The sequence below is a fragment of the Tursiops truncatus genome, chromosome 8 (genome assembly GCF_011762595.2).
Source record: "Tursiops truncatus isolate mTurTru1 chromosome 8, mTurTru1.mat.Y, whole genome shotgun sequence".
NCBI lineage: Eukaryota > Metazoa > Chordata > Mammalia > Artiodactyla > Delphinidae > Tursiops > Tursiops truncatus.
In genome coordinates this window covers 30,238,325-30,257,204 of record NC_047041.1, presented here as the reverse complement: position 1 = coordinate 30,257,204, position 18,880 = coordinate 30,238,325, and the positions used below count along the sequence as shown (strand labels likewise).

At 38.1% G+C, this 18,880-nt stretch overlaps 1 protein-coding gene across 1 annotated transcript; it reads right to left on the bottom strand.

The window, feature by feature from the left end:
* Positions 1 to 9,136: 9,136 nt before the first annotated feature.
* MMP1 (matrix metallopeptidase 1) lies at positions 9,137 to 17,030 on the bottom strand. The gene is made up of 10 exons (XM_004325631.4): positions 16,868 to 17,030; positions 16,176 to 16,420; positions 15,934 to 16,082; positions 15,567 to 15,692; positions 14,683 to 14,838; positions 14,431 to 14,548; positions 12,201 to 12,334; positions 10,548 to 10,710; positions 9,915 to 10,018; positions 9,137 to 9,733 (listed from the first exon to the last, which is right to left on the bottom strand). The coding sequence occupies exons 1-10, from the start codon at positions 16,973 to 16,975 to the stop codon at positions 9,624 to 9,626; spliced, it is 1,413 nt and encodes a 470-aa protein (XP_004325679.1). The 5' UTR covers positions 16,976 to 17,030; the 3' UTR covers positions 9,137 to 9,623.
* Between the last annotated feature and the right edge of the window lie 1,850 nt (positions 17,031 to 18,880).

Genomic DNA, 18,880 nt, shown 5'->3' with positions numbered 1-18,880 from the left:
AGAAATATAAGACACTGATGAAATAAATCAAAGATGACCCAAACAGATGGATATACCATGTTCTTGGATTGGAAGAATCAATATTGTGAAAATGACTATACTACCCAAAACAATCTACAGATTCAGTGCAATCCCCAACAAATTACCAATGGCATTTTTCACAGAGCTAAAGCAGAAAGTTTTACAATGTGTATGGAAACACAAAAGTTCCCAAATAGCCAAAGCAATCTTTGAGAAAGAAAAACAGAGCTGGATGAATCAAGCTCCCTGACTTCAGACTATACTATAAAGCTACAGTAATCGAGACAATATGGTACTGGCACAAAAACAGAAATATAGACCAATGGAACAGGTTAGAAAACTCAGAGATAAACCCACACACCTATGGTCACCTATCTATGAAAAAGTAGGCAAGAATATACAATGGAGTAAAGACTCTTCAATAAGTGGTGCTGGGAAAACTGGATAGTCACATGTAAAGGAATGAAATTAGAACACTCCCTAACATACACAATAATAAACTCAAAATGGATGAAAGACCTGAATGTAAGGCCGGACACTATAAAACTCTTAGATGAAAACATAGGCAGAACACTCTTTGACATAAATCACAGCAAGATCTTTTTTGACCCACTTCCTAGAGTAATGAAAATAAAAACAAAAATAAACAAAAGGGACTTAATAAAACTAAAAACTTTGCACAGCAAAGAAAACCATAAACAAGACGAAAAGACAACCCTCAGAATGGGAGAAAATATTTGCAAAAGAAGCAACTGACAAAGGATTAATCTCCAAAATATACAAACAGCTCATGCAGTTCAATATCAAAAAACCAGCACCCAATTAAAAAATGGGCAGAAAACCTAAATAAACATTTCTGCAAAGAAGACATACAGATGGCCAGCAAACACATGAAAAGATGCTCAATGTTACTAATTATTAGAGAAATGCAAATCAAAACTACAATGAGGTATCACCTCACACTGGTCAGAATGGCCATCATCAAAAAATCTACAAACAATAAGTGCTGGAGAGGGTGTGGAGAAAAGGGAACCCTCTTGCATTGTTGGTGGGAATGTAAATTGATACAGCCACTGTGGAGAACAGTATGGGGTTTCCTTAAAAAAGTAAAAATAGTATTTACCATATGACCCAGCAATCCCACTACTGGGCACATACCCTTAGAAAACCATAATTCAAAAAGACACATGCACCCCAGTGTTCATTGCAACACTATTTACAATAGCCAGGACATGGAAGCAACCTTAAGGTCCATCAATAGAGGAATAGATAAACAAGATGTGGTACATATATACTGTGGAATATTAGTCAGCCATAAAAAGGAAAGAAATTGGGTCATTTGTAGAGATGTGGATGGACCTAGAGAGTGTCATACAGAGTAAAATAAGTCAGAAAGAGAAAAACAAATATCATATATTAACACATATATGTGGAATCTAGAAAAATGGTGTAGATGATCTTATTTGCAAAGGAGAAATAGAGACATAGACATAGAGAATAAATGTGTGGACACGAAAAGGGGTGTTGGGAAGAATTGGGAGATTGGGTTTCACATACACTATTGATACTATGTATAAAATAGATAACTAATGAGAACTTATTGTATAGCTCAGGGAACTCTACTCAATGCTCCGTGGTAACCTATATGGGAAGGAAATCCAAAAACAGAGGGGCTATATGTATACGTATAGCTGATTCACTTTGCTGTACAGTAGAAACTAACACAACATTGTAAAGCAACTATACTCTAATAAAGATTAATTTAAAAAATTAAAGTACTAGAAGACTATGAAGACTCTCCATCTGGGAATAAAACTGCAAATAGTAATAAATATGAAAAAAGAGAGGGGGCGGGGTTCCAAACAAATTTTTTTCCCCACCTGTAAATGATGACACAGACTAGATGATTTTCTAGGTTCCTAAGCACCAACATTCTAGAATTCTATTTCCCAATTTTGTCCAGAACCAGTCTTACAGGACAACTACTGATTAAGTTCTTTCTTCCTTAGGTGTGTAAGGAACACTTACACTATCTGGGAGGTGAAAATAAAGGTCGTCTTGGAGGAGGATGGGAGAAACTACATGACAGCATATGCCCCATCCAGGGAATATGTGTTCCTACTACACTTACCAGCAGAACATCTGTTAAATGCTCAGTCCACAGTGTGGTCGTTGTATTGAATATGAGTTATTCTAGAAAGTAAGGAACAGGTCCAAAATCAAAATTTTTATTAAACAGTAAATAAAGCACTCATGGATGTAGATTATCTTGCTTATTGCACATGAGTATTTTTCACTTCTATTCAATGTAATCTGACAGCAAGTGGAGTAGTCCAGATAAGTGCTGTATGACCATGATGATGTCTGCAAGGCTCATCTTCTTTGGCAATGGCACATGCAGGAAGAATTAAACATTTTGAGTCGTAATAAATGATGTGCATAATGATTAGATTCACTTAAAATGAATCTGTCTTTCCCATATCTCACCTAACAATATAACCGGCTGTTACTCTCCAATACACGTGTCACCATCCTGGCATTAGGGTCAAACTCAAACTGTGATGACCCACTGAACAAATAGAAAAGTCCTATGAATTTAAAAGAGGAAAATAATGGGGCATTCTTCAAATAGATTAATTTTCCAACATGCATAACTCAAAATAAGAGTGAGCTAATAATGAGTGATATTTATTAAGTGGTACTGTGCCAGGCACTGTGCTAAGTGCTTTACATGTTTTATTCATCTGTCCGTACAAAAAAAGTATGAAGTATTATGAATGAAGACAAAACTAAATATAAAAAATATTTTGCAATTTTCCAAAGGTAACATCTCTAATAAAAGATGGAGGGAGAACTCCAATTCTTTTGACTCCAAAGCCAGTGATCTAAAAACATTAGATTATACTACCTTCAAATAGATAAAATTCCAGGATTATTTTAAAACCTTCGTTTATTCCCCTCTTTCTTCCCAATCCCCTTTCCGCCCACGAGATACTTAATCACAGCTTGAGATGCAATTGGACCCAAGAAAATCAGGCCGACAATAAAATGCACTGGAGGTCCATTTCCTGCTTTGCATACTTTAAGGCCAAGTTATCTTAGTAACAAGATCAGCAATCTTATGAACATTATGATGTCAAGCCCTGGCAACTCCCTCCAGAATTCCTTAAAAGCAGGTACATGTTTTGCTTTCCCATCCGCTCATTACCAGGAATCAAATTGTGTCTCTTTTCAGCATATAACAGGACTAACATTTATTTACAAATGAATTATTTAATGTAGACAATTGCAGCTTGCAACAGAAAGCCAGACAAGGCTCTTTTAATCTCTCCTTGGGATAGGAGAGAATGGACAACAAGGAGGAGACAGGGGAGAAAGACAACCAGCCATTAGTAAACGTGGCTCTCACTTGGTTGTATTTTTATACCAAAATAGTGACCTGAAATGGCTATGATGTGAAGAAGCATCTTTTGATTTTATGTGCAAGTATGAAACAGACTTGGAAATTATTCAAGAAAAAAATTTAAGCCCAATTAGCATAAATTGGAAAATGAAAATTTTCTAGAGTTTAGAGTTAAAAGGTTATAAGCTTGAACAATTTAAAAATTGGTTTGTGTCTCCTCTTCATTTTGATACCATAAAATGTCCCAAAGTGTCCCCACTGGCAATGCAATGAGTGTCCCCTTAACAAATGCCTGTACACAGCGTCAATCTTCAGCTCAACTCCTGAAAAGTCATCAGCTATTATTCTGGGTAAACCTTGCTCCATGGACTGGCTATTTTCATCAAATCTGTACCAAGTGAAAAAAAATACAATTCAGCATTATGTAGAGCCCCCATTACATGCAACAGTATGATATCATGTTAATGTTCCAGTGTGAAATCCTGGATAAAATTCTCAAGTGGTATAAGGAAGTGTTAAATATTTTTATAACTATACAAATATGTGACTTTCTTAGACTTAAAAGCTTAGCACATAAATCAATATTTTCTCCAGATACAAGGACATCATGCTCTTCTACAAAGGTTCCATACATATGTCTGAGGTCAATCTTCTAAGCCTAGACACACAGAGCCCAAGTGCCTTTCTGCTTTGAATGCATGAGAACTATATACAAATAAGATGCAAAGTGAATTAAATCATTTGGCTAAAATAGCTTTTGGTTCTTTATCACACTTGCCCTGTAGACCTTGTCTCTATAGCCTGATACACCTGGGTTTCCTATGGTGGCTCATTGTCTGGACCTCAGTTTGTCTCTCCTGATGTCTTTTGGTGTCTGGACATATAACCCAGGGATAAGCCGTTCTGAGAGTCCTTTGTTATATCTGGGAAGTTGAATAATTACAAGTTGTTTTCCTCACAATCAGAAAGTTTGAAGTTAGAGGAAGTTTGATTGTGGGAGTGGGGGATATCCTTAAAGAAAGAAAATAATTTTCCTAATTAGGCTCCATACAAAGTCATTCCTATTGCTTCTTACCTCCAGTATTTGTCCTCTACAAAGAAGTATGTTTTCTTCTTTTCCTTACCAGAAACAGCTTCAGTTTTCCTTATGGTTGGAGGAAAACCCAAGGTGTGGATGCCTCTTAGATAACCTGCTTGCCCCTCAATTCCTCTGACAGCCCAGAACTTATTGCCTATCAAAAAAAGAAGCCCAAGAAAATTTCAGTGAAGCCTTTTAGTTTTAGAAATGCATTTAGGACACTGTTGTGGAAAACAGGAAGTCTTGGTTTTAATTTCAATCAATTAATCTACAACAAAGGAGGCAAGAATATACAATGAAGGAAACAGAGTCTTTTCAAAAAATGGTATTGGGAAAACTGGACAGCTAAATGCACAAGAATCAAATTAGACTACTTTCTCACACCATATACAAAAATAAACACAAAATGGATTAAACTCTCTAATGTAAAACCTGAAACCATAAAACTTATAGAAGAGAACATAGTATGCTCTTTGACAGTGATCTTAGCAATACTCTTTTGACTGTCTTCTCAGCAAGGAAAATAATAACAAAAATAAACAAATGGAACTACAACAAAATAAAAAGCTTTTGCACAGGGAAGAAACTATTAACAAAATGAAAAGACAGCCTACTGAATGGGAGAATATATTTGCAAATGATATATCCGATAAAGAATTAATATCCAAAAACTAAAAAGAAGTCATAAAACTCAACATAAACAAACAAACAAACAAGCAACTTAATTTAAAAATTGTCAGAGGACCTGAATACACATTTTTCTAGAGAAGACATGCAGATGGCCCACAGACACATGAAAATATGTTCAATAGCACTAATCATTAGGGTCAAGTAAATCAAAACCTCATGTAGATACTACTCACACCTGTCAGAATGGCTGTCATCCAGGAGACAATAAATAACAAGGATATGGAGAAAAGACAACCCTCATGCCCTGTTGGTAGGAGTGTAAATTTGTGTAACCACTATGGAAAACAGCATGGAGGTTCCTTAAAAATTAAAAATTGAACTGTCATATGTGATAGCGAAGTAGAACAGCAATTTCACTTCTAGGTATTTGCCTGAAGAAAGAAAAAACACAAATTCAAAAAGGTATATGCACACCAATGTTTATTGTAGCATTATGTACAATAGGAAAGTAATGGAAGCAACCTAAGTGTCCATTAATAGATGTATTTATAAAGAAGATCTGGTATATAAATGTAATGATATATTACTCAGTCATAAAAAAGGGAAATATTACCATTTGCCACAATGTGGATGCATCTAAAGGGTATTATGGCTAAGTGAAATAAATCAAACAGAGAATGATAAATACTATTTGATCTCACTATATGTGGAATCTAAAAAAAAAGAAATAAACAAGCATAACAAAATGAAAACAGACTCATAGATACAGAGTACAAACAGGTGGTTGTCAGAGGGGAGAGGGGTGGGAAGGGGTGAAATAGGTGAAGAAGATTAAGAGGTACAAATTTTCAGATATAAAATACATAAGCTACAGGGATGTATTATACAGCATAAGAAATATGGTCAATAGTATTGTAATAACTTTACATGGGGACAGATGGCTAGACTTATTATAGTGATCACTTCATAATGTATGCAAACGTCAAATTACTATATAGTACATTTGAAACTAACATAATATTGTACATCAACTATATTTAATAAAAAATACTTTTCAGCACAACTGGGCTTATAGAAAGTAAGGGAAATCTCCAAACTCTCCTCTCAAATCACTCCACAACAAGTTTGGTGTGTTAGTGATTTCCTGCTATAGCTAGGATTTGAGCTAAACTGAGACCTGACTTTAGTCATTTGCCTGAAAATGATGAGGGGTGAGGGAGATAATTTGGGAGGAGGACGAGCATTATCTTGTGAGATGCTGAGTCACATATGGTCTTTGTTGATTCTCTACACAAGGGTAAGTTGTCCTCCTCTGTCAAGAGGGAGATATTATTGATACTTCTACCCATGTGGAGCTTTCAGAGAAGTTTAGATGTTCAAGATTTTCAGGTTTGTTTACCCATTATTCCAGCTAGAAAGTGTCCAATTTTGCAGTTAGATCTGGGATTGATTTTTGGCATAGTCTACAATAGATGAGGATTTTCTTAAATGTTGCCATTAAAGTCTGTTAGCTTTCACAGTACGTCTTGAGTTGATATTTGGCTTCTCTGAGCCTATTACTTTCTTTATCAAATTTCCAGGGCAGTTAACCAGCTCACTCCACATTTCTTAAAATTACCCTCCCTCTCATACTGTTGAAGTGTCCCAGACACCTGATAACCCAACACCTCACCATTCATCATCTTTTCACAATCAACCACAGATGAAAGTCTTAGTAACTGTGATGCCACTACATACCAAGCGTTATCACTACCACATTTCAGCACAAGTTATCTTACTCTAGCATTCCTAGAAAGCAGAGCCTGAGACAAAATTTAAGTGTAATCCAGGGAGCTGGATTGAGAGACATGGAGAGTGAAGCAGGGAAAGCAGGAGAGACAATACACAGATGAATTGTCAACTGTATACAGATATGAGAAATGTGTTGTACGATATGGGACTGTCTGAGGGACTACTGGAAATGTGTCTTAGAAACACCCTTCTGAAGAAAGAAAGGGAAATGCATTTATTCATCCATTACTCTCACATTGGTAAAATATTTGTCCCACAAATTATTACTCTTCTCACTTCTAGATTGTATGTTCATGAGCTCTGAATGAGTTCCATAACAGAGCTGGATGGACCATCAACAGAAAAGATGGAAAAACCTAGAGAAGGAAGCAAGAAACACACTGCACAGACCAACGAGAACAGCTTCTAGTTTAGAAGCTGGTTTAGAACCTGTACAAAGCCAGTCACCACTGCTGTGTCAGGGATAAAAGAAAGATGAGGCCAAGGAAGAATCTGAAGAGTGTCTGATAATCTCTATGACTCAGCAATTGCACTCTTCAGTATATAATCAACAGAAATGCCTACATATGTGCAACATTATTTATAAAAGCCCCCAAATGGTAACAACACAAAGCCCATTACCAGTGGATAAATAATGTTCAACACAATAAGGTAGATACAAAATAATACACAGTTGTTCTAATTTAGTTAAAAAATAGGTGAATTTAATCTAAGGTATTAGAGGTCAGCATAGTGGTTACTCTGGGAGATAGAGAATATATAGAGAATGCTGTTGGTACTGTCCCCAGATCCCCCTCGGCATCCTCATGGATACTGCAAGTGTTGACTGCTACAACTTCCAGTTGTCCCCTGTTACTTTGCCAAATGGGATCATCTTGCCTGGGAGCAATGCTCCTCTCCCCAAAACAGACCTCAACTGATAACTGATTGACACAGAGGTGCAAAAGTCTAGTTCCTTTGCCTCAAGGTGGGACTCACTGTAATTCAGTTTTTGCTCCAGAGCTCCTTGTTCATAAGATCAAAGCAAGCTCTGTTTGAGATCACATTCTTTAGCTTTTTCCCTGTTCTAAACTATGTCCCCCACTCCTCTTCTCCTGAGAGCACTCCTCCCACAATGACAACACCAAAGAATTCCTGTTTCAGACTCTTATTCTGAAGAACTAAGCTAAGAAAGAGTTGAGCAGTGATGGGATCATGTGAGGGATACATACTCTCTTGTGAGATGTCTCTTGCATCTTTGGTTAAGCCACAAAAAAGGTTTACTGGTTTGACTCAGTATTTGAAATGAATATAATACCTTACACATCAATGGCCAGATGTTGGATCCTATAAATTGGTAATTTGAAAGGAAGACTTTTTTGAGAGCCCTCATCATAAACAGCTGTCATATCAGTACTTATGGGGGGATCAGATTGACAGCAGTGTCATCCCTGCATCTGGTGGTAGTAGGACATCCTTATCTCCAGAGATAGGGATGCAGGACTGAATATACAAACCTTGTTACTGTTTTAGTTTACTACCCCAAGCCCAAACTCTCTTTAGATTCTTCACCAATTAACTTTCTTCGTCTTCTCAGTTCCTCACAAATTTATTGTTTCTTTATCTAAAAAGTATAAAAGCTGCCTGCTTTAGCCAATCCTTAGGTCTCATTTCTATGATACCTCCATGTGCATGAATTAAATTAACTTTCTTTTTCTTCTGTTAATCTGTCTTGTGTCAACTTTATTATTAGTTCAGCCACAAGAGCTCAAAACGGGTAAGGGAGATATTTCCCCCTCCCTGACACTGGTAATGTTTTGTTTACTGAGTGAGAATTACGTGGGGTTGTTAATTTTGTGATAACTCATTGACATGAACATTTATGATATGTGCACTTTTCTGCATTTATGTTATACTTTAATATAAAAATGTTTAATGGAGAGAGAGATTTGTCCAAAGTGAAGGTTACACTGCTGTCCAAATTCTTGAGTTGAGAACTGCCTGCCTCAGAATCATGAATAACTCAAAAAATATTCTCAAGACTCTCTGTGTATTTGGAAAGTCTGCAAACACTCTGAGCACTCTCTGAGCTACTCAGAAAACTCATAGGGCTTGGAAGCTACCCACAGGACTCCTACCTCCATTAACATCCTCCCAAATTAGGCATGATAAACTAGATAATGTTTGTCTGGAAAAACTGGGTTACACAGCTTTAACAAAATCTAAAATCTTAGTGGCTTAACACAATGAAAGTTTATTTCTTAAGCAAAATCTACTGAGGTTTAAGGTAACTGTTCAGAGTGTTGGCCCAGGAATTCAGGCTTCTTCAACCTTGTGGAAATTCTCTCAAGATGTGCTTTTACAATCATCACAGCGCTGGAGAAGTTTGCACCAGCAATCCAATGATTCCATCTGGAAGTGATATTGGTCACTTCTGGGCACAATCCACTGGCCAGGACTATCCAAATGTGACTGCCTATTCCTTCCTTCCACATCTGCAGAGAATTGAACTGTGGAGCCATGAATTTGACCTTATTTGTGGAACTAAATTATAGCAGTACATAAAACATTACATTCTAAGTCATAAAAATTATGCAGAATGGGGTATAAATAAGATTATACTTCATAACTCTGTATTTTATTTAAATATATGTCTCTTCAGGAAAGCACCTTCCTTGGACTCCTGAAATATATTTTTCTGTTTAACTTTTTAACAGGTGGTCAATTTTTTCTGCAGTTGAACCAGCTATTAGCTTTTTGGAGAGTCAAAATTCTCTTAGTTTTGGTATCAAATTTGTATTGCCTTGTTCCATGGAAGAAATAGAAAAATCCTAGAAATAAAACAAAAGAGACTTATTACCTTATACAAGTGATTTCTAGGTTTAACTTTAAGTCTTCAAAAATACAAGTCATTTGTGAGAATAAATATTTTTGGTATTTTCTGTTCCAAATAACAATACTGATGCTATTCCATGGCAACAAAATAGAGGAAATATGTATATATTCACCTACCGTCTTTCTGGAAAACAGCATCAACTTTGCTGCCAATTCCAGGAAAATCTTCTGCTATCATTTTGGGATAACCTGCATCCATGGATTGTTTATATTCATCATACCTGGTAAAAAAATAATTAGAAGTGTCAGAACTATTTGTTAAATGTGTAGCCTTCACAAAACCATTACAGGGAATTCACCAGCAAGAATGTAATAAGACCTTTTAATTCCATAGGTCATGTGTAAAAATAGGAGGTGGGACGATGTGAGGTAGGATGTTGGGTGGTCTAGAAGATTTATAAGTTCCCTCTGAACTCCAACATCTAATTCTACTTCTCCAGTAGGTGCTATTAATGTCAAATGCAGTGAAAGATAAGTTCCTGTTGGCTACAGCAGCCCTATGAAGATGAATGCCCTCCTTTTCACATCTTCGTTTTCAAATTCAGGTCCACATTCTCCCTGGATCTCTGGGACAGGAATTGCGTGATGATTATTGGTCAACCAACTTGGAAGCTGGACAAGCTACAGCCATTCCCAGAAAAGGCAGCTAGCCAAGGCACTATGAGACTCATTTTTATATGTTTCAATTTAGTAACTTCTCTCTATGTAGAAAGAATAGATACCCTACCATTTTCTGTACCCAGTCTTTACCTCCAGCATTTGTTAGCAACAAAGAAGTACGTTTTCCCAGTATCTTCATCAGAAACAGCAGCGTCGATGTTCTTCACAGTCCTAGGGAAACCAAAGGATCTGTAGATGTACTTGGGGTATCCGTATAACACATCTTGCCCCTTGACAGCCCAGTACTTATTACCTGGAAATCAAGGAACAGGATGAAAACACTTGCCCAGGGCACCAGTAGACAGTAAGTGGATTTCCAGCTAAATGCTTAGTCTCGTGTGCTAGAGGAGTATCCTGACTGCACATTAGAATCATCTAGGGAGATTTATTTTTTTTTAAATACCGTTGTTGGTATCCTACCCCATACCAATTAAATCAGTATTTTTCTTTAATTTCCTAGACACGTCTAACCTGTAGCAAGCTTTGAGAATGACTGGTTTGTGGAGTTGGGGGCTTCCTTCCAAAGCCAGATGTTCAAATGACTACAGAGTTCATCGTGCCACCTCAGTGATAGAAACCTCACTTCTCCAGGTTGCCCATGGGTTGTGGAAGTTCACACCAAGGGTATCCTAAAGGCCAGAGTGTTGTAATGACTCACAATCTGTAATGACTAGCAACCCAGGGTAGAAATCATTGCACCTGACTACAGTTCCAAGTACTTGAATTTAGGCTGTGTCCAGATTCTGCATATTTAGACTTAGTAAACTCCATGTCATATAAAACTGGTCTTACGTCTTGTAGCCAGGCTTGTACTTTTCGCTCAAGTATCCTCATTTATCTCTCAGGAAAAACCAGTCTGAAACTTTGTGTATCTAAAATCTCATTTAATTTCATTATATAAGGGCTAGAAAGCCCGTTTCAAAGTTTTTTGCCCATCTGAACTGTATTGAGTTCTTTGCCTTGAGTGTGTGACTGGGTCAGGTGTCTTAATGTTTGTCTGCACTATGCCAAACATACATTTGGAGAAATACTGATGTTTGGCATAGTGTCTTCAAAGTCAGGAGCTGATCACTGGAGCATGTTTCATTCTGATAGAATCAAAGAAGTTTACCCCATTCTATTCATGGTAGTTCAGGACTTCTCACACTTTAATGTACGTACGAATTGCCTGGCAATCTTGTTAAACTTCGAGAAGGTCTGGAATAGGATCTGACAATATGGATGAACTTTGTCAGTATTATGGTTAAGTGAGATTCTTAATTTCTAACAGATCCCAGGACAGTGTCAGTGCTGCTGGTCTGAAGACCATACTCTGACATCAAGGATGCAGCACCCCCATCTGGCTGCCCTGTGGGGCCTCCTCTCTCAGGAGAGTTATTAGTATAAAATAGGCTCTAGGAAACCATCCAACTCAAATGTTTCTGTTCCATCTTCTCAGTTTTACTCCTGAGCACCCCAAGAATGTGGAGAGGGTTTAAAATACATAAACAGTTTGCACAGAAAACAGCTACATAAGTCCACATTCACGAACAGGCCATAAAATATGTATCTCCAGTCATATGCTATTCACTTAAATTTATTCAGACATGCACCATGCAATTCTTAACTAAAGTGATAGACTCCCATTGATTTGCTAGATTTTCCTAAGTCTATGGAAATAAAGTAGCTAGTAGTCTCATATATCAGCCCAAAAGCAGAAGAAACTTTAATGCATAAAAACTGAAAGATAATTGGAAACATTACCTTTGAAAAACCGAACTTCATCTCTATCGGCAACCTCATAAGCAGCCTGAAGTCCATTTGGCAGACGGGGCCAGAAAACAGAAATGAAATTGAGCTCAGCTTCTGGGTAGAAGGGATTTGTGCGCATGTAGAACCTGATTTGAAAGAAGGAAAAATGTTTTTATCTAATCCATAGCAAGCTCTGGCTGTCATTCAGGTCCTTCTATTGCTGGCACTAGTAGTGTGCTCATAAATGTTTAACATCTGGCTCTCCACGATGGGGCTGGGGAGGAGTCCTGGTTTGTAGCATTTGCTTATTTTCATGGTGGAAATATTACAACCACTGCAAATCAAGAGATTTGCGGTGGTGCACCACTGTATAGCGTTTCCACTCTACGGATACATCAGGCATAAACTGCCTCAGGAACATAAATAAATAGTAAAATGCAGCAAAACAATTACAAAGGGATGAATTCTGATTACTTTTATTACCTTTGGTTTAAATACAATTGTAAGTTGTATAATTTAACTCTAAAGTTAATAATTTAACTTTTAATAATGCTGTTTAACAACCAGCTTGCAAAATTCTCGAAATGTAACAATCATCTTTGGCAAGCACACCAGGGCCTAGGACACAGCGCTAACATCCTGCATTTAGTGCACACTTTACCTACATCATGCCCTACCTCACAAATATCCTACAAGAGAACATTGCTTTCATCTCACAGATTAGCAATTGAGGTCAGGGAGGCGAAGGGAGGTGTCCAAGGCCATGCAACTGTTAAGAGGCAAAGGTTAACTTTAAACTCAGATCTAGCAGCTACTCCCTTTGTCTTCCTTTGGTTGGTGGTTTACAAAGTTGACTGGGGTAACGACAAAGCATAGACTGTCACATGGGCCGACAGAAGAGTTTTCCCAATTCCAGGCCACAGGGAAGACTCTGGCCTTGGAAGTCAAATCTGACTTCTCGATCCAGTCCTGCCTCTGCCTGGCTGTGAGACCCTGGGCAAGTCAGTTACTATTACTGTTTCTAGACTTAACCTTCTGTGGCTTCATGACCTGGTGACATTTAAATGATCTCAGTGTCCTTTCAGTTCTTGCAAATCCTAGACTTTTTCCTGTTCTTTGGAGTCATCCTTCAAATACTTGCTTTGATAAGCACATCCTGCTATATTGACAGCTTTCCTTTAAAACCAAGTCTTTCCTAGCACTCCCCAGCACTGAGCCACACCCTGTATGGTTTATATCCATCCTTATCTTTTATACTCAGAAATAGTAAAGCACAGGATGGGAAGCATTAGGAGCCAATACACTGCTTTCTGGGGTAGATATGATCACAAAGCGGTAAAACAGTTCCAGTGACACTCCAAGAAGAGAGGTGAGGAGAAGGGAGCCTTTTAGAGCATCCTTACTTTCTATGTGCGGCAGACTGTATTATTCAGAAAATGACTGTATTATTATTTTGCCTTGTCCTTTAGGAATCAGAACTGTATGCAGAGCAGGCCTATTCCTTGTGTGTGAGGGGACCTTAGCCTTCCTGAGGCCACACACTGCTGAGGGAGTTCTAGGATCCTCCTCTGAGGAGGGAAGCACATTGTGACTGCCCATATCCCCTGACCCTCAACAGACAGGGTCCTCATGAATTCTCGGGGATTCTCCCTGCAATGGCTCCTATCTTTCTTTGCCCCCTCCCAGGGTAAAGGGGTGGAGACAGAGTCCTATTATGACCACAGGCTTTGGAAGGGCTGTCTTTTCCAGGATGATACTTAAAAGGGGTCTACACAATCCTTCTCAGCATGATGGTGCTATGAAAAGGACTGATTTCTCCTAATAAAATACTGACATACTTATCATTCTAAAGAGTGACAAAAATGAGAAGAGGCCTGGAGTAGAGGTCAGAAGACCAATTACCGCTTTGTTGCCAAGAAACTCTGTGCCCTGAAGGATCTCTTTCCTTCTCTCTGCTTTACTTTACTGATCTGTAAAATGGAATTATATTTACTGATTTTCTACTTCAATGGTAATTTTTATGAGAATCAAATGACAGAATACATGCTGGGGAAAAGGTTGTTATAAGTTCATTATGTTGTGCAAGAGCAAGCAATTGTTTACACTCAACTATAATTATAATAATGTATGTAAACAAATGTAAGATAAACAATGTGTGAAGCATAGTAGTGGCCCATATGTACCCATAGCAGTGAGTCCTGTTATTACACATACATAACACAAAGAAGAACTGATGTCTTACCTGTCTTTAAAGAACATCAATTCTCCCCGGATTGTAGTTATAGCATCAAAAGTTAGCTTACTATCACACACTTGTGGGGTTTGCGGGCCAATTGGCTGAGTGGGATTTTGGGAAGGTCCTAAAGGAACAAGAGATCTGGAGTTAGTTCCACCTGGCTTTGGAAAACTACATAACCAATGAAAGCTTCTTAAAGGATAAAGCCAATGGCTGTTCTAATGACCCCTTGTCTATAATGTTTTTCTTTATACTCACCATAGATGGCCTGGATCCCACTGATGTCATCCTGAGATAGCTGAACATCACCACTGAAGATGTAGTTGGGGTACATCAAAGCCCCAATGTCAGTAGAATGAGCAATTCCAAGGGAATGGCCCAATTCATGAGCTGCCACACGATACAAGTTATAATCTAAAATGGATAATAAACCCATTTGCAATTATTTGAAATATTTTCAGTTTTGAGACATTTAATTAAGAAGTAATCTATAACTCTAAAGGATTAATGTTCTTATTTTCTCAATAGCTTTTTGAAATGTATAAAATAATTTTCTGAAGGTAAGAAGAATGCATTTATTAATAGTGAAGAGACCAGTTAAAGCCTAAACTCTATGATTACAATTAAAAAGCAAATTCAGCCAACCAAGAGTCTAGCACAGATTAGTCAGTCTTGTCAGTGGCTAGATGGCACATATTATTTCACAGAGAAGAAATAGTCTTCTATTAACACATTTTTTTTCCTATTTACAGATTGATACATGTTTAATGCTGGAAATTTTGGAAAATATATACAACCTCTCTTCTCTTGATTTCCACATATCTTACTAACATTATTACACTTTGGTGTCTTCTTCCAATAAAAAAGATTCTATGTAGATGCCCACAAGGAAAACATTAAGATTTTCAACATTTACTTACTAGAAATTTCAGAGTAGCCTATTTGTAGCCAATAAGATGTTCTTACTAACAGAAATAATTCTTCTCTTACATTTTCTAAATGCACCATTAATTTTCTAAGTGGTAGCAGAAAAATGCATACTTTTTTAATGCATTCTTTCAGTTAAGTCAACCAATATTACAATGAACCAAGAAAGTGGGTGGGGGGAGAAGGGTTGAGAGAGGCAAGATGAGCTGACTTACCTCTGAAATTGTTGGTCCACCTTTCATCTTCATCAAAATGGATATCCCCTCCGATATGTGGGCCTGGTTGAAAAGCATGAGCGAGGTTTCCACCTGATCCATCAAAGGGAGAATTGTCACGATGATCTGCAAGAAACAAAATTCAACAAAAGTTCCTCTTGGTTCTTACTTAGGCTAACCCAGGAGAGTAAGCATTAGCTTTGCTAAGAGGCCAACAGATTTGCAGCAAATGCAATATAGTTTTCATTCTTAAGTCCATAAAATAAACACTTTTCTTAAACAAGGAGATCTAGTTGCAAAGCTGAAGAGATTCAAAGGCAGGGGGAAGTTAAGGTGAGAATACTTTCATGCTACAAGAAGAGCTTACCTCCCCTGACAAAGGATATCATTATGTCTGCTTGACCCTCAGAGACCTTGGTGAAGCTCAAGGGTGACACACTGCTCCAGAGTTGAAAGGCTTTCTCAATGGCATGGTCCACAGCTGCTCTTGACAGATCTGGTGTGTAGTTTTCAATCCTTCAAATGAAATAAAATACAGACACATCGGATTTCATTTCTGATGGCTCTGATGGGAAATAGCATTCCCACTCTGGTGCTCAGTCTAATTACCTGTAGGTCAGGTGTGTGTCCTCCCACCGCGGGCTCCCCTGAGTAAGAACAAACTGAGCCATGTCAGGCACCCCACATCTGGGCTGCTTCATCACATTCAGGGTTTCAGCATCTGGTTTCCCCGTCACCTTCAGCCCAAAGAACTTTTGCATTTGCTTTAGTTTTTCAACTACTGGGTCATTGTTTCTCTGTCTTTCAACTTGCTTCGCATCACTCTTCAGGTTGTAGTAGTTTTCCAGGTATTTCTGATGAAAGATAAAATTATTGAAACACTGGATGGGAAATCTTTCTAATTTTTCTAAATATTGACAGTATAAAGTTATAGCTGAAACACAGAACTACTTTTAAAATTGTGTTTAGATTGCATGGTCCTTATTATTCTTATTATTGGTGGAAACTGTAATTTTGGAGTAGAAATTTCCCTACCATTAGTTATTATGAAGTCAGAATTATAATTTGTAGAGACAAATTTGCATATTGTTCTTTTAGTTCCCTATCATTTCTAACTGGAAAAGGAGAGTCTATGCATGGATAGATACATTTTTGGGGATAGTGCCCTTTCTGACAAAAATTTATCTTTGTAGGGCATCCATCCTTAAATAAACTCTATTATACTGCTGTTACTCTGTTATACTGTGGGAAAATGTAAATAAAGGCTTTTGCATTTGGGGCATATGAAATTCAGCATTTACCTGCACTGTCTCCACATCTTGCTCTTGTGTTTCTGAAGTCGCTGCTGGGAAGCTGTGAGACCCCACGCCCCAGAGAAGCAGCAGCAGCAGCAAAGGCAGTCTGGGCATGCTGGCCTCTGTCTTCCTTCTCAGCTTAAGGAATCTGATGGCTCCCACCTCCCTGCTGCTCCAATGTCTCAACTAGGAAGTTCCGTCTATATATATAGGGTTCTGGCACTTCCAGAAAGCCAGAGGCTGTCTGACTCACATTTCATAACATCCTCTTGATTATCAGTGAATAATCTGAGCAATCATCACAAATGGTGACTCCAAGCAGATTATTTGAGATTGTTCGGTGTTGCAAGCTTATGATTAACATTAAACAGAACATGGGGAAAGGAGACACATCCAAAATGTAAACAGTTGTTTTCTTCAATTCATTTCTATCCTGTTTGAGAAAGACGTTATTATATCTGCAGATCACAGAGTACTCCACAGACTTTTTAAAAAATAGACTTTGGTACTTGATCCTGCTGGTCATAAAGTGCTCTGGGTTATACACACACCTTTCTCCCCAAGCAGAGGACAGAATTGCTGACATCCATGCCCTATGGCTGTTCATCACCTGTACTGACAGGCATTCATTTGGGGGTGGCTCTCCCAGGTTCAGTGGGGTTCCCTTCTACCTTTGCTAAGCTGCCTTGTACACTATTTTCTTAACACCATAGTTTCCCTTAATTTTCATTCAGGCCCAAGATTTGAGAACCTTGGCTTAGAAGGTCCCCGTCCACAGGTGGGGTATGAGGTAACTCCCCACCCTGTGTAGACACTGCCCAGCGGCATCATGGGACAAATAGGATCCTTCCCTGAAACCTGTCAGAATGTAGCAGGTGAGCCAGGGGCTAGCAAAAGACCAACTATGAGTCTGAGGTCTTATTTTTAATCTTCCCCTCAATGTGAGCACATCTCTGCTCCCTGGGGCTAGGCAGCAATTATTTATTCTTTCATGTATGCATTCATTCATGTATTTATGCATTCATCTATTTCAAAGATCTTATTTAGCATCTTCTGTGCACCAATTATGATGGAATGGGGTTAATTAATAAAGAAACATCTTATGGGACACCTTAAGATGGCTTTAACAGAAGTCTGTATGAAGTTGCACAGATCAGTTTTACTGGAAAGTACTGGGATACGAGAGACTCTGGACCTGGTCTAGCCCTAGTTTTCTGACTTTCATTAATCCTTCTACCTCTGTCATGATTTTTGCCAAATCTTAGTGCCACCTCTAATATCATTTTTGTGTTTTTCTTTAAATTTACTCTAAAAGTTTTGCCTCATTATAAGCTATCATATCCATAAAATCATAGCTTAGTGGGTCATTATTTTTGTCTGCATATTAAAATAAATACATGGCTATGTAATGAAAAATGTATATTCATTCTTCAGGATCCACATTAAAGTGTCTTGGGGCCACCAGTGGTACCTGTTCCACTCTTGGTAAGGCAAGCTGGTCTAAATCTGTAGCTTCCTTTACCCATGCCCCACCCTCCTTCAAAGAAAGAGTTTAAATGTGACATAAAGTTGAGAATCACTTGCCTGTGTTCTTCGACATTAGCACCTGATGGTGTCACCCACCTTCCCCATCATGTCAGGTTTGATTTCTCAGGACTTTTCTCACGTTACCAATTTCTGTTTTCCTCGAGACACTAAGAAATGCATCTTACGCATAAATCTTTCTTCAGTAGTGGTTGAATTGATGTGAAAGAGCTTATTTCCTCTTTAATCTTTAACCACAGGTTCCTCATCTGAGTGGATTAACATGTGAGTTCATGGAGGTGAGAGGAATTGGAAGAAGCTCTCATGAAGATGAAACCTTCTCTTTCTCACAGGCATTAGATGGAGGGTGGGGACCAAAGAACACTGGCAATTAAAGACACTCCAGCACAGGCAAGGTATATACTGAAAGGAACTCTTTACATTAGAGGTTGAACACAGATTGTGTATTCAGTCAAAGGGTGGTTGACACACTTT

Coding starts and splice junctions, on each gene's coding strand:
- MMP1 (XM_004325631.4), bottom strand. CDS start 16,975: ATGCCCAGACTGCCTTTGCTGCTGCTGCTGCTTCTCTGGGGCGTGGGG. Junction 16,421..16,867: donor AAGATGTGGAGACAGTGCAG/GTAAATGCTGAA, acceptor ATCTTTCATCAG/AAATACCTGGAAAACTACTA. Junction 10,711..12,200: donor TGAAGTTCGGTTTTTCAAAG/GTAATGTTTCCA, acceptor CTTGATTTCCAG/GTAATAAGTACTGGGCTGTC.